The 22,160-nt window shown below is 41.7% G+C and overlaps 1 protein-coding gene across 1 annotated transcript in view; it reads left to right on the top strand.

Moving 5' to 3' along the window:
• The window catches only part of THBS4 (thrombospondin 4), a 39,121-nt gene extending 18,805 nt beyond the window's left edge, over positions 1-20,316 (top strand). The window contains exons 8-22 of the mRNA XM_021531126.3: positions 1,557-1,694; positions 2,303-2,380; positions 5,641-5,793; positions 7,121-7,225; positions 7,450-7,557; positions 8,963-9,122; positions 9,818-9,936; positions 10,791-10,843; positions 12,866-13,059; positions 13,341-13,519; positions 14,932-14,980; positions 15,080-15,276; positions 15,778-15,950; positions 18,047-18,186; positions 20,078-20,316. Of these exons, the coding sequence (XP_021386801.1) occupies positions 1,557-1,694; positions 2,303-2,380; positions 5,641-5,793; positions 7,121-7,225; positions 7,450-7,557; positions 8,963-9,122; positions 9,818-9,936; positions 10,791-10,843; positions 12,866-13,059; positions 13,341-13,519; positions 14,932-14,980; positions 15,080-15,276; positions 15,778-15,950; positions 18,047-18,186; positions 20,078-20,139 (1,908 nt within the window). The 3' untranslated portion in view covers positions 20,140-20,316. The remainder of the gene's footprint in view (positions 1-1,556; positions 1,695-2,302; positions 2,381-5,640; positions 5,794-7,120; positions 7,226-7,449; positions 7,558-8,962; positions 9,123-9,817; positions 9,937-10,790; positions 10,844-12,865; positions 13,060-13,340; positions 13,520-14,931; positions 14,981-15,079; positions 15,277-15,777; positions 15,951-18,046; positions 18,187-20,077) is intronic.
• Positions 20,317-22,160: the final 1,844 nt, after the last annotated feature.

Consider the following 22,160-nt stretch of genomic DNA (forward strand, 5'->3'; position numbering starts at 1 on the left):
GACATAAAATCTTGCTTATTATGAGGTCTTTATGTGGAAATGCACCTTGTCAGGAGCAGTTTTGTTTGCCAGGAAATACCTGCTGAATCAGCTGGATTTTTACTTAAGAGTTGCATATGAAGAAATTAAGAAGCAATAAATGGCAATAATTTTGAATTGTCTAATGAGAGAAATGTATCATATTACTTTTTTTCTGTGTTAGCTGTTGTGCAGGAAAGTTTTTTTAGTTGGGTTTGTTTTTTAAAATTTATTTAAAGCCTTTTATGAATGAACTAATTCTGAACTTCCTGATAATAGGCATTTAAAAAGAAAGTATTGTACAAATTCTGGTAAAGACAAATGTGGAACATCCCTAAGAGCTGCCATCATCTTTCCTGAGGTTGTCAGCATCTCTCCAGTACCCTCCCTAATTGATTACCAGTTTGAAGATATTGCTTTGGTATGCTGGTGCCCATTATCTTGGGATCTGCAGCTCTGCTCTGTGTGCTGTGTAATTTGGGTGCCCTCTGCTGCCTACAATAAGGAATCCACAGCAAAATAAGGAGGCATAAAATGTCTGTCCTAGGTTTGACGTTTTCCTTATATCACTGACTGACATACTATTAACAAACCTTTCTGTCAAACACACTACAGTATTAAACATTTGCTTCTCTGTGTGTGTTTGGTTACGAGTTGTAGGTGGATATTGTCTGGTTTGTTCTCTTTGTCTTGCCTAAGTTTTTCCGTTAGTGATGGAAGGAGGAAAAGCATTTTTTTAAAACTCTTTAGTATTCCTTTCTCATGTTTCTCATTTATTGTTATCTTTGAGTCCTGTGCAGCAGGATGGTGTGTTGATGTTTATGGTACTCTCATAAACTCTTACTACCAAGCAGCTAGTGTTGATGTTGGAAAGGCAGTAATGTGAGATGTATTTCCCAAACTGGCACCCACAACACCAGTGAAATCTGTCACAGCTGTTTTTTAAAATTGCATAAAGCAATGAAGTGAATGGTGCCTTCAGGCCAAGGGTGCTTTTGTGGGCGTGTGATATTTTGGGAGAAGTTCCAAGGATTGTTTGTGGGCCTCTGGTCTAGAAATGTGTGGATGCCACTGACACATCCCTGCTTATCTGGCTTATGTTTGGATTCCTACTGGCTATGAGATTTGTCCAAATATAAATGAAGGAAAATGCTACTGCCACTTCTGTGTGTACAAAACACATTAGAAGGGGTGTTTGGAGGCTTGGAGTTATGTGGCTTTCCTGATACTGTGGTCTGGACCCTTCGGCCTCCAAGGGACCTGAATCTTCCCAGCTAACGGGACGATTCAGGATGAGAGTTTTACATATCAACTACAGTCTGTAATGAAAGGTTGCAAATGTTATTTAAATTACAAAGATAGCTGAAGACTTACTGAGGTCAGAAATACCTGCAGAGACCGTTTCCTCTCTAAGCCCTCTCTGAGCAGAGGATGTACAGGTGTTTTACGTAGCATTGCCTTTGGTGAGAGGTCTGTACACACAGAGTCTGGATGTTACTGAAGCACAAACACGTGCTTGGTTTGTTTTTTCTCTGCAGTGTCGTTACAACCCTTGCTTCCCTGGTGTGCGATGTGTGAACACTGCTCCAGGTTTCCGATGTGAGACCTGTCCTCCAGGATATACGGGACAAGCTGTGCAAGGGATAGGACTCAGCTATGCCAAGAACAATAAGCAGGTGAGTGGCAGCACCTCCATGACAATTGCATTGCAAGGTGCTGCTTTTATATTAGCAGTGCATCTGTATTGAATGGTATTTATTTTTTAGTTGTTCCATAATTGCCTCATTCTGTTAGGCAGAGCTCAGAGTGTTTCAGTTAGAGATCTGAATTGTGTTTGCACAGCTTTAATGGGAGTATTAACAATGTAATATTCTTGACTGGCATAGAGACAAGAAAAAATGTCATCTTTGTAAGTATCTCTGATCAACTTCAGGGAGTTCTGTATACTGGCTGTAAAGTACAAAGAAAATTATTAAAAAGGCCCATTTTGCTGTAATATTTTTGCATATTTCTGTAAGCACTCTAGAATGGGAACACAGTTTTGTGTAAACTCTTCTGTTTACATAAAGCCAGAGCACATCCTAAAGCTGAAATTTTCTGTTTCTTTAGGGTTCGGAAAGTTAGCCTATGGATATATCCGTGACATTCTGAGAGCAGTTTCAGGAGAGGCTACATCTCTTTTCTAGTCTTAAACTGTTGATTAAACTTTGGTGGCGTTTCTTCAGTCTTTGGTCTTAATAAATTTACTTTAATTTTATTATTTCTGGATATGGTTTATTGCTAGGTCTGCTTAGATATTGATGAATGTCAGAATGGAGGACTTGGACTCTGTGTTCCGAACTCCCATTGCATAAACACTTTGGTAAGTGTATTTTCATTTATGCCTTTAAAAAAATTAATTGTTTTAAAATTCCATGAGGTTAGGATTGGATTTATGGGTCTGATGAAAGAGCAATTAATAATACAACTTTTTTTCTTCTTGTAAATCAAAGAAGCTTTTTCTCTTTTCCTAGCTAATAATAAAAAAAATAATAGTTGATTTGTCATGAACACATTCATCTGAATTGTATCCTTATCACTTTCCCTGAAGAACAGGAGCTCTTCTGTCCATACCATCAAGTGATGTGTGTTTATGGGTATGTTATTGCAAGAAGCCTCCTTTGAAAGATTAAACCTTTGCTTCCCTTATTTCCTGCCTCCTGAAGAACTGTGTAAACAAGCTGTTCCCTGCTTGTTGCCTTCTTTATAGGAGTTATGCATAGAGTAACAGCTATCCCTCTAAATAAATGGAAACAAGGAGCTACAATTGGTACAAGACTGCTAATGCCCATATACATTAAATGCAGGAGAGCAAGCATAGGAGAAGTAAAAATGGTTTGAAAGATGTTAGGATCCAATAAGAAGGGCACACAACCACTTTAATGCTATGAAGCAAGCTGGACATAGGATCACATGATCATAGAATCATTTATAATAGAAAAGACCCTTAAGGCCAAATCCAGCTCTTAACACAGCATTGACAATCCCGCCACTACACTATATTGCCAAGTGCCACATCCACACCTATTTTGGACACTTTCAAGAATAGTGAGTCCACCACTTTCCTGGGCAGCCTGTTTCATTGCTTGACAATTCCTCGTGTAAACAAATTCTTGCTAATATTGAATGTTAATCTCTTCTAACCTGAGAGGGTCTGAGGCCATTTCTTCTTGTCCTGTCACTTCTTAACTGGGAGAAAAAACTGAACCCCACCCATCTCTAGCAACCTTTCTGGTACTTGTAGGGTGATAAGGTCCCCCCTGAGGCTCCTTTTCTTCAGGCTAAACACCCCCAGCTCCCTTGGCCACTCCTCCCTGGACTTGTCCTCCAGATCCTTCACCAGCTATTTGCCCTTCTCTGGACTCACTCCAGCACCTCAGTGTCTTTCTTGTAGGGAAGAGCCTAAAACTAAACACAGCACTCGAGGTGTGGCCTCACCAGTGCCCAGTGCAGGGGGACAATCCCTGCCCTGGTCCTGCTGGCCACACCATTGCTGATCCAGCCCAGGATGCCATTGGCCTTCTTGGCCACCTGGGCACTGCTGGCTCATGTCCAGCCACTGTCACCAGCACCCCCAGGGCCTTTCCAGCCCCTCTGCCCCAGCCTGTGGAGCTGCCTTGGGGAACAGCACTGGTGACTGAAGACCTGGATGAGCACTGAGCTGGACTGAACAGCTGGATGTCACTTCATTCAGTACTGCTCCCTGGGCCCAGCCATCCAGACACTCTTTCACCCAGCGAACAGTGCACCTGCCCACGCTATCAGCTGCCACACTCCCCGGGGGATTGCTGTCAGAAGCTCATCCACTGAGCAGGTTACAGAACAAGCAGGACCCACCTTTCATAAATCTGTCCTGGCAGGGCCTGATCTCCTTGTCCTGGACATGCCACAGGGTTTCTTCATGACAGGAAAAAGGTTAAAAGTATCCTTCAGGTGTAAAGGTGGTACTTTCTGCAGAAAGGTATTATTGAGGCTACCATTTGTGTTCAGTGTTAGCTTTCCTTGAGAATAAGCTTGTTCTCTTAGGGCTGCTTTCACTGTTCAGTATGTTTATATCTTTTTTTAATATCTAGAAGATTCGCTGTCACATTTTGTATCTTGCTGCATGACTAGACATGCAGCTTCTTTGGGAAGCCATCGGGCCCTGTCTACAGAGGGCAGGCACCAAGTGTCCTGCCATCTGTCCAAACAGAGCAGTGTAGGGTTTCTAATCCTGTATCCCTTCAGAAACAGTCTGGTCTGGAAATGCTGCCTAAGAGGCTATTTTCATGCATACCAGTGCTTGATATAGGATATATACCAAGCAAATTCAGCAGACTCCAGTATATACTACCCTGGTGTCCATTAGGATAAAATGTACAGGCTGGTGTGGTTTAAATAAGTCATACCATTTGCATCACCCAGGGATTATTTTACTCTTCAATCATCTGTTTATTTTCATATTCATCCTCAAAGTATGCAGACAGAACAGAGTTAAAATTTGTAACAAAGTTAGGAATAGGGATTAAAAATAATGCCAGTCTGAGCAGTAAGTAGATTTCTCTGTGATAGTGGACTACAACAGTCCTGACAGTTCTTCCAACAGACTTTGTGCACGAAGAGTGAAGTTGTATGCAGCACCTCAGTTTTACCAATGGTTGGATGCACATGTTTGTCTGAGATCTGCCCATTTCTGTCCCTTGACATGTCAAAAAATAATTATTCTCCCTAAGATAAAAAGATTGTTCTCAATTGACTTTTATGTCTTAAGTTACTGGTCTACAAGAACGTGAGACGGAGACAAAAGCCACATTGCATGCCTAAAGAAGATCTCACCTTATCACTATTTATCTATTTATATCTCGTATAGTGATTAGTCCAGCACATAATGAGATTACTTGGCTTAGCTCTTTTGTGCTTGTTTATATGAGAGAGTAATACATATGAAATACATATGCATGTGTCATGGTAAACCATAGCAAAAACTTACATGGATGTTCTTATTGCAGTGTAAATGAGGATGGCTATGTCTTCAGATACAGAATTCTTTTCTGAAAAAGAGGATTTGTATCAAATTGGCTTTAAAAACATTTTAGCTTAAAAATAAAATGGGACAAAGACATGATGAACTTTCTTATCTCTCTTTGATTAAAATTTGTGCCTAGTTGCCTTTAGATAAACTGATAGGTGTGCTTTACAGTGAAATAAGATCATCCAGTGAAATATGATCATAAGATCATCCTGATTAATCAGCTGCTGCCTTGAGTTTGCACAAAGTTTCAGCCACCTGGAAGCAGTGCAGGGTGGTGCTGGCAAGGACAAGGCATCATGTGGAAGCTTTTGCTGCTATGTGACTTTTCTCTGGCTTAACAAAACACTGGTCTAAACAGACAAGAGTTGAGTCTGTTTTCCACCATGCACTCTGGGAGTCAAATATAATTTTCCTGTAGAAAATAAAGTTTGTTCACAGTACAAGAGGCCTCAGTGGATGAAAAAGTACACTTGCACAGCATAAACAGTATGACTTCATCTTGCTCTTGTGCATGCTTTAAAAACCAAAAATGTACCATTAAAAGCCTGGCTGGTGACTTCTTGTTCTTACAGGGGTCTTACCAGTGTGGCCAGTGCAAACCAGGGTATACAGGAGACCAAACCAGGGGATGCCAGGCTGAACGGAGCTGCAGGAATCGAGCCCTCAATCCATGCAGCATCCATGCCCGATGTATTGAGGAGAAGAGAGGAGAGGTGACATGTACTGTGAGTTCATTAAGTTGTGCATTTTTATAGTGAAGTCTAGCCATTTTGGGCTGGAAATGAGAAAGGCTTTGTGGTCATTTTATACAGTTGGATATTTTACCAATTGTGGCACACTGGCCAAGACCAGCTGTGACAACTGGCTTGCAATTATTTTGTTCTTGCCACATGTCTGTAAAGCAGCCATATTAATGTATCATATTCACTGTGCCTGTGTAATTAGATCTTTAGGAATCACTTTTGTAGACTTCCTGTAGTCTCCTCAGAAAAGACTGTCAAATGTCACTCTACAGAAGACATCACAAGGACAAATTCCCCTCCTGGTGCTCAGCTGTGAGTAAGGATCCTCCCTGCATAGCCAATGTGCCTGTATTTGCTGGCTGATGGAGACTATGTTTTTTAAAGTGAGATGGCAGATTCCAGGCACAGGGAGGTTGTATGGGGCTGACCAGCTATGCGAGCAGAGGAGCACAAGTAGCATATGAACTTCCATTGTAAGAGTATACTGAAGTATATTACTTAGTTTTTCCATCTTGCAACATAAAGCAAGAGACTAATCCTGTGTCCTAAATTTGGATACAGTGCATGCTTTTGCTGGCACTTGCTTTGGTCTCATTTTTAAGTACATCTGTTTCAAAGATAAATAATCTAGGATATTTTAAGTCCATGCTGTAATGGGAAGATGACTAGATACTTGTAGTAGGCAAGTCCTGGTTTTAAGGGAAGGCCAGATTTTGACAAGCAGTTCTTTGCATATGTCTTTGACACAAATGATGTGCTGGTTTGAAACAGTAATAATTTAATTGGCTAGGAGAAACTTGTGTGCAGATGCATTTATTTTGCTGATGCAAACTTCCTAATCGCTAACACAGTTTTCTCTTAAAAGTTTCTCTAGTTGCAGATGTGTTCTTCTTGAGATACTGAACAAAACAGTTATCCCATCTAACCATGTGCCCCTTGACAAGATGCAAGGTGCATACTCTACCTAGTTGCTCTTTCCTTTTATTCAACCCGCCAGTGAGGAGCCAAGATTAGTTCCTGGCCAGTGTCTATAAGAAATCTATAGCTCCCACTGAAATCATTGGCTGTGTCAGGCACGCATTCCAGCTGACATCAAGTTGTAGCTCTTTCTAGCTATGTCTGGATACACTGCAGAATCTCTCAATGTGGAAAGAAAACTTTTGCTTCAAGCTCTCTGTATCTCATTGTACTTCAGTATCTGGTCATGACTTCCATACGCTGCTGATTTCAAGACTGGTGTGAGTCTTCTTGAATATTTCTACAGTAACTCATTAACCTTTTGATAACTACCATGATGTTTTATTGATAGTGTGGCATTGGCTGGGCTGGTGATGGTTATATTTGTGGAAAAGATGTTGACATTGATGGCTACCCTAATGAAGAACTCTCATGCTCTGCTGAAAACTGCAGAAAGGTAAGAAATGCTTTCCTAATTCTATAATAATTCAAAGCATGAAAGAATAAAGAGGAAAACTGTAAGAAATATGATTCAATGTATTCATCCTTTATTCAGGTGATTGAATTCTGTTTAATTTGATGCTTAATTTTCAATTAGTTATTAATAAAAAAATGTCATTCAAATTATTAAGACTTCCAGTTTACCTATAGGACATCAGGCTTGTCTGCTTTTCTGTCTAGGACAATTGCAGATTTGTTCCAAACTCTGGACAAGAAGATGCTGATGGTGATGGGATCGGAGATGCCTGTGATGACGATGCAGATGGAGATGGCATTCCCAATGAGCAGGTGCTGTGTGTAGATCAGGATGCAGGGGTCTGTGCAAACAGGATTTCCCACTGCTGCAATGGGAAATGATTCTGAAATCTGACTCATTACTGTTTGCCAGAGATTGTTACATACCCATCATTGTCAGTGGCCCCTTAAATTCTGCCTTTTACTTTCATGTAATACTCATTCTTACAAGACTTAAACCACACAGCCTTAAATCCTTTGTTCCTTTATATCCTTTTTATCATTTAATTCTAATGCTTTTTGTACAGAGCTTGTGTCCTTCTGTCACACTTTCCCACAGCATGACCTTCAGGAATATTACTTGCATTAACATCTTTCTATTTAAGGAGCAGGTTGACCTGACAACATATTCATCAGGGATCCAAAACCCACATAAATGAATGTGTGTCTTGCCAATAACTTGAAAAAGCTTTGGATTTTGTCTGCAAAGCAGAAGATGTTTCCATGTTATATTAGAGGATACATTCAGATTGGAAGAGCTGTTTTGTTTTCACCCTGTATTCTTGCAAGCCACGTGTTGTTCCATATTAAGATCATTGACTGATACTGCTTAATGTGCTTCCAAGGCATAAGAATATGTTATCCGGAGTACAAGTGTCCACCTGGAGTTTGGGCAGACTAGCAGTCACAGAGGGTCTGTCTCAGGCTGTTTTGCCACAGACTTCCATACTAAATTATGCTAGTTTAAATCAATTAGTTTTATTAATGTTCTAAAATTAAAAACTTAAATCTTCCTACAATTTTAAATCTATTTGCAGGTTCAGCACCTTCATAATCAAGTAACTTTTTTATTGTTTCTATTGTTCTTCTCTATGTACAATAGGAGCAAGTCATGGGTATGCTGAGTAGTTATAGAAATTTTATACCACTTTGAAATAAAATTTTCTCTGTATACCTCCTGGTGGACTTTGAAAGTCAATAGCAGCTTGTTTGAAACAAACAAACCCACCAAAACCAAACAAAAAAGGTACTTTTTTGCATCAAGTTCTTTCCCCAGTTCCAGCTAGTCTGTACCAGAAGGGGGCAATGGCCTTTCACTGAGTGCGTCTGCAAACCTTGTCAGTCTCTGAACTGCAGCTTTTGAAAAGGACCACGTGAGAAAGCTTGGGTACCAAAACAGGTTTCTCACCATGCACCCATGGAAAATGAGAATCAGAAATCGAGGTTATAAGTAAAGCCTTACAGTCCTGGATGTTTGTGATTAGGGTTCCCACAGTGTGGCTCAAAGCAGAGCTTTGAGGGTGCAAGTAAAATCTGATCCAGAGCTAATATTGACATAAAATGTCAAAACTGCTCACACTTTTTTTTTTTATTAGAAATATGAGAGTTTTATAGATCATCTAAAGTAGAAATTAAAGATTCATGGCCTGACTGATGTCTGATTCCGTCTCTCTTGCAGGATAACTGTGTCTTGGTTCCTAATGTTAACCAGAGAAACAGTGACCAAGATATCTTTGGAGATGCTTGTGACAACTGCCGTAGTGTCCTGAATAATGACCAGAGGGACACAGATGGTGATGGGAAAGGAGATGCATGTGATGATGACATGGATGGAGATGGTTGGTGATTTTTCACTTTGAGCTTCTCTGATGTCATTCAGGTTTTCCCAGTGTGCTGCATGTTAGGAGATTCCATGTCACCAGCTGTAACACATAGTCTTTCTTTGTGAAACTTGTGGTTTTCATCCCTTTAATTTAGTTAATACATACCTTCGGTTGCATTGGAAGCACTGTACACTGTAACAGAGAAACCAAGCCATGTTTCATGTAGAAGTTAAGGTTGTTGATCATTCAGCATTTCTTTAAAGTTACAAACGTTCCAAGGCATCCAGCTGCTGCCAGTCACTGGAAGCAGAGTTTCCAGTGCTCCACTATACTATGCCCAGAGCTACATAACATATTATTTTCATTGCTGTAGGAGGATTTAAAGAAGTGATAAAATCAAACCCCTTCAAATGTAATTAAAAAAATGAAATATCCCATCCTGTAAATTGCGATACAGGAACAGGATAGAATTAATTGTGTGTAATTAAAGAGTGTGATGGAGTGAACATCTGTGCTTTAGCAAGATGTTCCTAACTACTATTAAATGAGCGATGCACATGTAACAAAGATTTACTGTGTAGGCTTATAATTTCATTGCAGGATTAAGTAGCTGTTGAAAAGGAATAGTGTCTTTGATGTTTTAATGTTTATATTGCCCCGTGTGGACAAATATGGGAACTGTCTTTAACACACAATCCACTTTACTCTAGGTATTAAGAACCTTTTGGATAATTGTCAGAGGATCCCCAATGAAGACCAGGAGGACACAGATAATGACGGTGTTGGTGATGCCTGTGACAGCTGCCCTACAATCAGCAACCCAAACCAGGTTAGCAGGCAGAAGGAAAAACTATTCTTGTTTAGGGATAGGGACTGCTGAGCCTAAAAAGGTGCAAGAGAGTGAAGCAACCCATGCAGCCATAGTGTTTATATTTTAATAATAAAGTGTATTTCCTGTATAACATAACATAACATAAATATATATATATATATATATATATATATATATATATATATATATATATATAGGTATTCAGGAGAGTTTTACAGGCTTGCTGACTCTCCTGATGTGAGAAGGGGGAGCCACCAGTTATACTCTCACCACTTGGGATGTTGTTGGGACCTCTGCCCAGCATGTATCTTCTACTCTCATGCTCTGAAATAGGCTCCAGTCCCACAGAGTTCAATGCCAAACTCCACACAGGGGTGTGATTTAGTTGTGCTTGGTATTTCTTTAATCAGGACAAAAATCCTGGTGTCTTTATTTACCAAAGTTTTCAGTGCTGCTAGGTGAGAAGTCATTGTAACTTTTCATGTGTTGGAATTCTGATTTCACCTGGGACTAATGAAATGTTGGAAACTATAGAGAAACATAATAGATTTTTAAAGATGCTTAAAAAATAAACCTTGGCTAGAAATGAGAAATACTTATTTTCAGTAGCAGAGGAATCTTGTTTGAACTCTTCAATTAAGTTTAACCGTGTTTATGCACTGTCTTTTTTCTTTAATAAAACTGAATTCTTGGTTAGATGGATGATGCAAAAGAGAAAATATATTCTGTAAAACTAATGTCTCTTCATACTTTTATTTTAGTTGTATTTGATTTGGTTGTGTTTTGATTTAATCCTGCAAATAGATGCTCTTGGCAGCTGATAGTGGAACTTTCTCTGTTCCCTTTTGCAGTCAGATGTCGACAATGACCTGGTTGGAGATTCATGTGATACCAATCAGGACAGGTATGCTGTGAGAGAGGCTCATCCTGAGCTGAAGCATGCTGCTGATTCCTGGAGAGCTGTAATCCCTCAGGCTAGCCTGGATTTAATTCCTCAGAGTTGTTATTTCAAGAAAAGTGTTAGGATTTATTAGCCTTGTTTGTTCACTTCCCTGTGGTATTACACCTACCTTCACTCTTATAGCCATTCACACAGGCTTCCTCTGAGTTCTGTGGAAGTGGCACTCAAAACAGCTCTCTGGCTGTAAACCCCAGAGCACTGCTCAGAGCTTCTTAGTGAGAAAATGTCTTTCTTTTTTTGCTTTATTTTTCATTCCTCTTTCAATTCTCTGCTTCCTTAGCAGAAATTTCACAGTTAAGGGTTCTATGTATTTCCTTAAGAACCTAGTGTTCTTTGCAGAAACAAAATTTTATTATCTAGTGTATAACACTTACAGAGCAAGCCCTTTGCTTTAGCACACCAAGACTGGCAAGGATCCTCTGTCTATGGCTTTCATATGCCTTGGGCATTCACAGGAGCACATTCCATGACAAACTGCATCACTTGTCTGGAAGCAGCTTCTGCATAATCAGCTTAAGGGATGGCAGGTTCTCCCATGTGCACCTCACTTACAGCAAGAGGCAAGGGAAATGATAAATCCTGTGCTGTCACAGCCTTTCACCAGCCACAGAGAGCTGCAGGGTTTTACCTCAGGGCCATTGGTGGGTGCTCCCTCAGCAAAGGGACCTGCAGGGATCCTACTTATCTGTTCCAACAGGGATCATTCCCAATCTTGGGCCAGTAGCTACCAAGGCCATCTGCATTTTACTCTTAAGTTAATATGTCTTTGTTCTTTTTCTTGTTTTAAAAAAGGTATTCCCCCTGCCCCCTCCAACAAAATTCACTAATGCGTGTGAAGCATTTCCTGTGTGAAGCATGCTTAACCTTGAGTAGATACACACATATGGTGCTTACTGCATTTTATCTCAATATTGTGCAAACATTGATTACTCTGACCTAAAATTAAAGCACATTTCTTAACCAGGGAGAGGTATTTGAGAATATTCCTATCTATAAGCCATAGCATGACTTTAATTTGGCTGCAGGTCATTTCTGCTCCACCTGTGCTAATAAGAAGCCACTGAGAGAAAACATGCCTGCTAATTGCTAGAAAGTAATTTGGTTTTGGTGGGTGTACAAAATATACCATACTTCAAGCAGTTTTTTTTCAGGGATGCACTTAACAGTTGGGATGAAGAAGTTATGGCGTAGCTACATAACCCTCTTCTGTAGAATGTGTCCATGTGCTTGGTGGCTCTTCCCTGTGACCAGGTGATGCAGCCATGACCTGGAAGGAGCTACAGACTCTCTCCTCTATTTCTTACTGTATGTTCCCCCTGCAGGATGGCAATCATTCAGTTTGGAAAACAATACCATTGAGTCCAAGCACTAATGTAGCAGTGCCAAATCCACTACAAAAAATTTGCTATGCAGGAGGGTAAGAACAGTGCTTGTTTTTAAATCAGTCTGATTTCAGGTAAAGACTCTCATAAAGCTTCATTCACACTCACACCTGCATGTTCATGAGCACCAAGACACATGTGCACACAAGACAAGGGACACAAGGTGTCCAGCTCTTGTTGTCTCCTGAGTGCCTCTTGATTGGTGACACTGCACTTGTTGGATGTGCCTTCCATGCCCTTCAGGAGTGGATGTTGACTGGGGTCTTGGGCTCCAGTATGTTTTCCACACTGTGTAAGGCTTATTTTTCTTTTCCCTGAGTATTTTTTTAGCTCCAGGCTTGGAACGTTTTTTTTAGTTCCCGCCTCCTTTGCTTTCCTGCCACTTCATCTTATCTGAGTCTCTGTTCCTGCTCTCCTTGCAGTTCAGCCACCTGAGCAACAACAGGATGTGTTGCCCACTGGTCTGCTTCCAGCTCCAGAGCTGCCACTGGTGTGTTTCCCCCTCAGGTGTCTGTGCTGTTCCCTGTGCAGAGGCAGGAACTGATACTGGGATACCATTTCTTTTTTGTTTCTGTGCTTGCAGCGATGGTGATGGGCACCAGGACAGCACAGACAATTGCCCTACTGTTATTAATAGCTCCCAGCTGGACACAGATAAGGATGGGCTGGGTGATGAGTGTGATGATGATGATGATAATGACGGCATTCCTGACCTCTTGCCTCCAGGCCCTGACAACTGCAGGCTGGTCCCCAACCTGGGGCAGGAAGATGATAATGGTAAGATGAGCCTTAAGGAGCCATTCTGATTCTCAGGCACCACATTAATCTCCAGGCTGTTCGAACCAGGATGCAACACTGTCATTACCAATGCATACACTCATCCCAGGAACAACAGCAGCACTCAGGAGCCTTTTAGCCAAAACAGAGGCACTTTCTCAGGCACTACAGCCAGCAGGGCTGATGCTCTGCCTGATTCTTGGACACCCTTATCCCATGGCTGGGGCAGATGTGACTACTTGCTGCACTATAAATCTCCTTTCCTTCTCTGATGCATTCAGGTGATGGAGTTGGCGATGTCTGTGAGTCTGATTTTGACCAGGACACAGTGATTGATCGGATTGATGTGTGTCCTGAGAATGCAGAGATCACCTTGACAGACTTCAGGGCCTATCAGACAGTGGTGTTGGACCCAGAGGGGGATGCACAGATTGATCCCAACTGGGTGGTTCTGAACCAGGTAAAAATGATTTTTCATGGTCACTTGATCTTTCCTACCTGTCTGAGAAAGATAATTTGAAAACTACAATAAAATTAGCTCTGCAATTGCTGGACCTCTGGTAGACATGGAAAGTGGAAGGTGTTGGTTAGTAGAATATTTTCAGGAGTAATAATGAAGGATAGCCTTCAAGCTATCAAAATTTATGTTCCCAAAACTCTAAAACAGCTACATGCTGGCCAACTTATTCTAGGCGAATTTCACTGCTGTCAGAAGGCAGACGTGTGTGTTACCCTGTTGAAATATTTCTCTAGCAAACAAGTTTCATTAATCCTTCCTATAATTTAAAAGTCTGATGTGCTAAATAACAGCATTTTCTAGGATCTTAGAATGGTTTGGGTTGGAAGAGATCTCAAAGATCATCTCATTCAAACCCCAACCTGCCATAAGCAGGGACACACATCACTAGATCAGGTTTCTGAGAGCTTCAGCCAGCCTTGAACACTTACAGGTTTGGAGTGTCTCTGGGTAGCCTGTTCCAGTGCCTCACAAACCTAACAGTAAAACTTTTTTCCCTCATACTTAATCTAAACCTACTTGATCTTACTTTGAATCCATTGCCCCTTGTCCTGTCACTACATGCTCTTGGTAAAATATCCCTCTCCATTTTTCTGGTAGGCTCCCTTCAAGTACTGGAAGGCCACAATTGGGTCATCTCAAAGTTTTCTCTTTTCCAGGCTGAAAACCCCCAGTTCTCTCAGCCTGTCTTCATAGGAGAGGTTCTCCATCCCTCTGAACATCTTTGTGGCCTCCTCTGGACTCCCTCCAATAGGTCCATGTCCCTGTAATGGGACCCCAGAGTGCTGGACTGGGCAGAGGTCCAGTACTCCTAGATGGAGTCCAGTAACTTAAACTACTGAATTTTAGCCTTCAGGCAGCTAATGTGTTCTGAGTCACAGGGAACGTGCAGTTTTTTCCCATTGCAACAGTCTCTGCTGACCAGCTGGGGTGTACACATCTTCCTTAACACAGTCCTGGCAGTCAGTTTAATTCTGAACTCTGTGATCCAACTGTATGAGCTAAGCATAGGAAAAGCTCTCTTCCTCCTACAACCCTCTTCCCCTACACCCCCGTTTTGGCCAGATTCAGATTTCTAGAAGATTGTGCTAGGGAAAGAAAGTATCAAAATTCCAGTATGACTAATTCTGCACTAGGAAAGCCAACAAATCATTCCCGACTCAGGCTGTGCAAGAAGCTGAAACATTACTGTTTGATTATAGTTCTCACTGATTTTAGTTCAGAGCTACAAGCATCACAGATATGTTGTAAGCAAACAGAAGAGAGGGATGACGGAGGTGCTAGAGGGAGACCAGAAAAGGTTTAGCCAATCCAGCTTGCCACACATGCTAACCACCCTGAATTTACCCTTGCAGGGGATGGAAATTGTGCAGACTATGAACAGTGATCCTGGCCTTGCTGTTGGTATGTAGCCTCTTCTGAGATTCAAATTTCACAGCAGAAAACGCTGAGAATCTGAAGATGTGTTGTGCAGAATTGTTTTTAACTTGTGTATACTCTTAGGTTACACAGCTTTTAACGGCGTTGACTTTGAGGGCACTTTTCATGTGAACACAGTGACAGATGACGACTATGCTGGCTTTATTTTTGGCTATCAAGACAGCTCTAGCTTTTACGTAGTAATGTGGAAACAGACGGAACAGACATACTGGCAAGCGACTCCCTTCCGAGCTGTTGCAGAGCCCGGCATTCAGCTAAAGGTACTGGTGGTGGCTCCTGGCTAAGGACACAGTGCTCACTGCAGCCTGGCTATGCCATCTGGCCATGTGCTGGCCATGGGCCAGGTCATCGTGCCATGCATAAGCCCAGCCACTGCACTGCATGTCAGCTGTGCTGCTTGACTGGTGTTCTCTATTGGCAACTGCTGTCAAAACGGTTCAGTCAGGCAGCTGCCATACAGCCCTTTTTATAGCACTGCTTTAAGGAACATAATCTTGCCTTTCTGACCAACTGGAGCATTTAGTCTTTGCAGTGATTGTGCTCTTGACCCTCACTGGTCAGACTGCCTCTTTTTCCTTTGTCCAGGTACCCAGCTGGTCGCTTTGTCCATGCAGGCAGTGGCTGCGGCTGTAGAACAGAAGTTAGGGGTCTGTTAGTAGCAGAGAGGATCCTTCTGCAGACCTGCTCCTCACTGAACAAAATCTTGGCTCCTGAAAGTGACTTTTCTTTGTGGTCAGTGTTGGAAAATTGCATTTTTGCAGGCTGTGAAATCCAAGACAGGTCCTGGTGAGCACCTCCGCAACTCCCTCTGGCACACAGGGGACACCAATGATCAGGTCAGGCTGCTGTGGAAGGACCCCCGAAATGTTGGGTGGAAAGACAAAGTCTCCTATCGCTGGTTCTTGCAGCACAGACCTCAGATTGGTTATATCAGGTAAGAGAGGAAAAGATAGATAAGGGGAGTAACAGATACTGTAATTTCTCAACACCTGATTTAGATGATATGTCTGGGCTTTGTACTGATGAAACCTTATAACAAATTAAACTTCTGGAATTCAGCCTGCAGCTCTTTCTGAGACAATTCCAAGTTAAACTTCTTTGTATGGATGGACCATCTGTCTCTTTTAACTGTGCCCTACCCTGATGAGCTCTTTTCTGGCTTCAATACCTTGTTTCCTACTACTAGCCACTGCTACTGCTGGCCACTGATCTGAAAACCAATATATTTCAGATTTTCTTAATTTTGATATTTTAGAATATTTTTGTTGGAATTGGGGTAGTTCATTTACGTATTCTAGGGTAACAGAATAAAAGTTGTCCACTTAGAAGTTGTGATTCTAACTTCCAAGTAATTGTCCTCCTGTGACAGGTTTGACATTACTCGGCACGTAGTTAGAAAGTTTGTCAAAGCTTTGTAATGTGTGTTATATATTCTTATTTTGGGTTTTTTTGGGGGAAAAAATAGTTAATAATAGGAAAAAAAACCCCAGAATTCAGAATGAAACATTTTACTCTGCAATATCCAGCAAACAAATCAGCAGGAATTATACTTTTAGATCAGGGCTGATGTTAAAATGCAAAAAACTAACTGCCCTGGCATGATGGGCTCAGGTCTTTCAGCGTTAGAAATATGGGTAAGCCACCTTTTCTTCAAGAAAATCACCACCCTGCAGTTCAGATGTAGTAACTTGATGGTGTAATTATTCCACTTTTCTACTGCAGAGCATCATCTTCAGTGGTAACTGGAGTGAGCATGATTGACTTTTACACTAAAATGAATTAAGGACATTTATACTGTCACTTGTTTTGCCCCAGCCACAGGGCAGTAGTGAACTGATCTCAGGCAGCAACTTGTGTTTAGACCAAGAAGTTAATGAAGCTGCTACATGAGCAAACATCTCTTACGGCTGCAGTCTCTCTAACCAGCCCAAGTAATGCTCCCTGTAACTGGGAAAGGCAGCACAGTCTGTGTCACAAAATCCTTTAAAACTGAAGGCAGGCAGGCCTAAAGGGAGCTGCTGTCAGCTCTCTGTCTACTCTTGCTGTGGTCTGGTTAAGGTAGATGCCACTGTGTGTGTCTAGCAAAGGTTTTCCAAGCCTTCAAGGAAGTCACTTGAGCCAGCCTCTCCCATGGAAATTTGCAAGACAAAAAATTCTATTCATTGTACAGGTACTTTTGAACTGCCTCAGCAAATCAGTAAATAAAATCAGAAACATATCAGGATTTGGGCTTTTTTCTTTATATTATGAAAAGACACAGGAACTTTCATTCCTTTCACCGTTTGCTCTTTTCTTGTATGCAGAAATGTATCAGCACTATCCCCATCCAACAGGGCCCTCCAGGCTCATCGTCCCCTAGGACATTTACCCCGTATCCCATAGGCTGAGGACTTGATGTGGGCTACAGCAAAGAGCTCAGCTGGCTCCAGTGATGTCCTGTTCAACCCCTCAATACAGAGCACACACTGGGAAGTTGGGGGGGTCAGCTTTCACAGGGCTATTTGGGAATTTGCTGATGTGTTTTCTAACAAGAGGATGCTAGATCAGCAAAACAGTTCCTGGAATTAATCATATTCACATTTTTAAAGAAATGTCACAGACAAGTTTAAGATCCCAATGGTTTGTTTGAAACTCTTCCTATTACAGAAAAAAAAAGTTCAAACCGTGGAAGACAATATCCATCTGGCGTTTTCAACTGATCTAGTCTAGTTCTCCTAGCACTATTGACTGTGGAAAATTTCAAGAGCTAAAGCACTCAGCTAGACTGACTACAGGGAAAAAAAAAAACATTCCAAAGCTTTTTTACGATATCCTAAAAAATCCTCAAAAAATCCTCCCCCTTCTTGAAGCGTGCAGCATTGCTCCAGTTTCCAGTCTATACAGGAGCTGCATTAACTCCTTTTTCTCCCCTGGGCTAGATGGGAGGGACAGCATGTCCAAGAATAGAATCTCCATGGATAACAACAGTACTTTCAGGAATGTTGCAGCCTTAGAAAAGACCTAATAGAGCTTCTGTTTGCTTTCATTAAGGGCAAGATTTTATGAAGGCTCTGACCTAGTGGCAGATTCTGGTGTAACCATAGATACCACGATGCGTGGAGGACGGCTTGGAGTTTTCTGCTTCTCTCAGGAAAACATTATTTGGTCCAACCTGAAATATCGCTGCAATGGTAATGTTGTTCTTATGCCATTTTAGCTAACAACCAGCAAGTGACAATGAAGAACCAGTAGTAAGGCTGTTGCTTTAAGCCATTTAGCATTCTTTCCTTTCCCCTTCTTTGACAAGTGATTCACAGCTGTGAAATACTTCCCCTGACACCAGCAGCACATGGAAGCCCAGCAAGACAGGAACTAACACAGCTGCTCCTCCCAGAGCAGTCACTCTTCTACAGAGAATGTGCCATCTGAAGGGCACAGCTGTCATCAGAGAATTAGGAATGTTACATAAAACCAACTGACTGAGAGCTGTACACACACAGTAAATACACTGATACCATAGTGTATGTAGATGGTTTGAGCTTTGAATACAAGGTAAAATACACCTGCAGAGAGGCAGTGAGCTCAGGCATCACTGTCATTTGTGTACTTGCTGGCTGATTCTGTGTGTGGGGGGACAAGATCATAAAATCCCTTTTCTCACATTTAGGGATGTTCTTGATTTTGTGGAGTGTGCTGGCTCTTGCCTTTTCTCAGGGCAAGAGCCTTTTAACTAAGCCCTGATCATCCACTAAACAAAGTAACTCAAACTTTCATCACTCACACAGAATCTGATCATTTCAGGGTATTTCTGTCCCAGCAGCAGTTCAGGTAACTTGAACTGGGGCTGAAGGGGCTGCCCCTCTTCCTCCCAGCATCCATATCCAGTCTTTGGAAAATAATCCACCAGCCAAGTTGGAATAGTTTCCTTGTCTGCTTTCTGACCTGAGAAGCCCAGTCCAGGACTGCAGGGGACATTGCCAGTCTGTAGAATGTTATGCTGATGGACTCTGGTACTTGGACACTTAGTACACTTAGGAGGTCACAGTTAAACAGGGAACTTCTAGACAGTAGTGCTTACAAATAAAAATTACTTGGTAAGTATTTTCAACTGTATTGTAGTTTCCCAGAAAGCAAGTATCAAAGATGCCAGTGAGTCACACTTACATGGCAGTGAGCAGGCAAGTGGGGCTGCTGCAGGGGCTGTATAAAGTCAATGAAACCCACTCAAAAGAACTCTGAAGTCCCACACTATCTCTGTTTTCATATCAGAGAAGTTACAACAGTATGCAGAAAAGGTTTGAAATTCAGGCCTTTTAAAGGTGTTCAAGAAAAAGCAAAGGACTTACCCCCTTTTTCTACATCCTGTGTGGTGTATGTAGAAGAAGGTGTATACACGTGTCCCTTCTTTGAGTTTAGAGCTACCTCTCCTGCATCAGGGTGAAAATAATCAGAGTGAAGTTGAGGTCATGCAATTGAGCTTTGTTGCTGTGGCTCCACTGCTGGCTGCAGCTTTAACTCTGTGGTTTCTCTGTCGCTCTCCAGATAAAATGTTTTGGGATCTGGCAAAGGCAGGCTGCAAATGCCGCTTCAAACAGAACTGTAGCTGCTCTTACAACACTGATCCATCTCCAGCTCCCTTGTCCAAGTCTCAGTATTTGTGCCAGCTGCTGTTGGTCCTGGGGTTAATGCTTTTTGTCCCTTCCTGTGGTCTGGGAAGCCATCACAGGGAAGCTGAATTAGGATACATGAGAAGTAAGAGATGCTAATGCTACAACTGTGTCTGGCATGCAGAGCAAGACAAACACCTGTCTTGCCTTTCTGATCAGTGTTTACTGATAAAAATTTAAGACTGCTAGCCACAAAGTCTTCAGAGATACGTAATTTGAAGATTGCCAGTACTCCGTTTTGGATGGGCACTGTAGCACTCACTGTCTTGTTTGCCTCTTTGTGTTGGAAACATTCCTTGTTCATTCTTAATATGGACACAAAAGAGAAGCATGTTACCTAAAAGGAGAATAGGTGGGTAATTTAAGTGCTGTTTAATTTTTGAGACTAAACTTTTATGTATTTTCCTGTTTTCAGACACCATCCCAGAGGACTTTCAAGAATTTCAAGCGCAGCAATTTGGTGTTGGGGATATTTAAAAACTAAAAGCAAACTAACATTGCTATTGCAAACAGTAAAACAATATATTTTAAATACTTATATGATTTTTGTTGTCAGAATGCACACTGCAGCTTTGTTCTCATTGATGTGACTATGTCAGACTTTTTTTTTTTTTTTGTAAAAAAGTGAAAATAAAAATGAGACTAAATATACTTGGACCCCACTTCTTTTCAAATTTGTCCTAAAATCTAGAGAGCAGCATGTAAATGGGCTGACAACTTGCTTAAAACACACTCAAGGAAAGTTTGAATGTATCACTTTTTTGGATTCATATTAATCAGGGTAGGGAAGAAAGTGGAATTTTCTCTACGTTGAATGTGTTATAAACAATCTGGTATTGCATCTGGTAACAAAGTGGTTCAGAGCTGTTTGGCTGAGCCACGTAGTGCCTTTCCAGTCCTCCTAGGAATAGGCTGTATATCCTTTTAGGACATTTTAAGGCCTTTGGAGACTGTTACCTTTGGCAGACCTCCTCTTAAGCAATGTATTGGATCTCCTACTCCAAAAAATTGTGAGTCACTATCACAAAGCAAAAAAGCTGACATCAGAGCATTGCAGTCACATCTTATGACTTGCATGTGACTAAAACAAACAAACAAAAAGACTACAGAGATAATAAATGCAGAATCACCTAGATAAAACAATTCTTTCACATACACAGAGCCAGGCTTTGACCTGTCACCAGAGCCAAGCTCTCAACACAGGTAGTGCAATATTCTTTGCAAATACATTCTTTGCAGTATGCAAATCAGTCATCAAACTAAAACCCCAGAACATTGCATTAAGCACTAGTAACCATTAGGACTGAAAACAGAAGGCCAAAAGAAACTGTATCACAATGCACTCTCGAAGCACAGAAAGGTGTTAACAGAGTGTGAATTTTTACTACATCCTCTTTCAAAATGGGGCTAGGAAGGGAGGGAGGACAAGCCCTAAGAACTGTTGAATAGAGAGGATAGTTACTTTAACTATGTATTTTTGAAATAACTGTAGGATAATGACTTTAAAAAGGACAGTTGGAATTGGAGCTTCAGTCTGGAGGGAGGGGGAAGGAAGAAATACAAAGGGAAGGAATATAGTGAGAGTTTTAAAATCGGAAGTAACCATGGGAAAATGAATAGTCCTAGCTCTTTCCCAGGACAAGGATACAAGGGCAATGCTGAGTTAAAATCATCAGGTGAGAGCATCAAATAAAAAAAAACACATTACTTCTTCTCAGTACAATAAAAACACCCTTAAGGATATTACAAGCTATCAGAGGCTTTGACTACTGGCAGAATTTTCCCATGGGCTCCTCCATCATTGCTGAAGTTTCTGGAAGCTGGGTGGGCCTGGGAGCTGTCCCATGAGGATCTCAGAGTCCCAGTATGAAAAACATGATGTCGACACATTCCTTTAGTTCAGTGCTTCTTGATGAAAGGTCCTCCAGTTTCAGTTCTCCTTTCCCCTTGGCATCAACCAAACCACTCACCAGATGTCTGAGGACTGAAAGGCTATTTACTCTGGAGCAACAAAGAGGGCATCATCAAATTATGCTTAATAGATGACAAAAAATGTGTTTTTCTAGCTGAGCATGGGCTTTAACTGCAGTGTTGTTCATTTATGAAGGAAAATACACACTGTAAAAAAATTTACATCTTTCTTATCAAACATTTGCACTTCACCAGAAACAGCCCCTTCTCCAGGCAGAAATGCTCTCTGAATGGTGAGGGCACAGCCTGGGCAGAAGGCGGTCACTACACTCACCCATACCACCACTGCAGCACATGTGCAGCTTGCAGCACTCACATTTTGCACAAGTGGTTTCCTCCGAGCAGAGGCAACAGGCTTGGCCCACCCTGACCTGTCTGCAGCATGGGCAGCACACACCAGCTCCATCAGAAAACATGACTGCACTTGGCCTTCAGATCCCTGCCAGGCTCCACAGCTCTGCTCAGCCCCCCTGTCCCCTCCTGCTACAGTGGCTGGGAGGGAGCAGCCTGGCCCTCTGCCCTCTCAG

The sequence above is a fragment of the Lonchura striata genome, chromosome Z (genome assembly GCF_050655825.1).
Source record: "Lonchura striata isolate lonStrDom1 chromosome Z, ASM5065582v1, whole genome shotgun sequence".
NCBI lineage: Eukaryota > Metazoa > Chordata > Aves > Passeriformes > Estrildidae > Lonchura > Lonchura striata.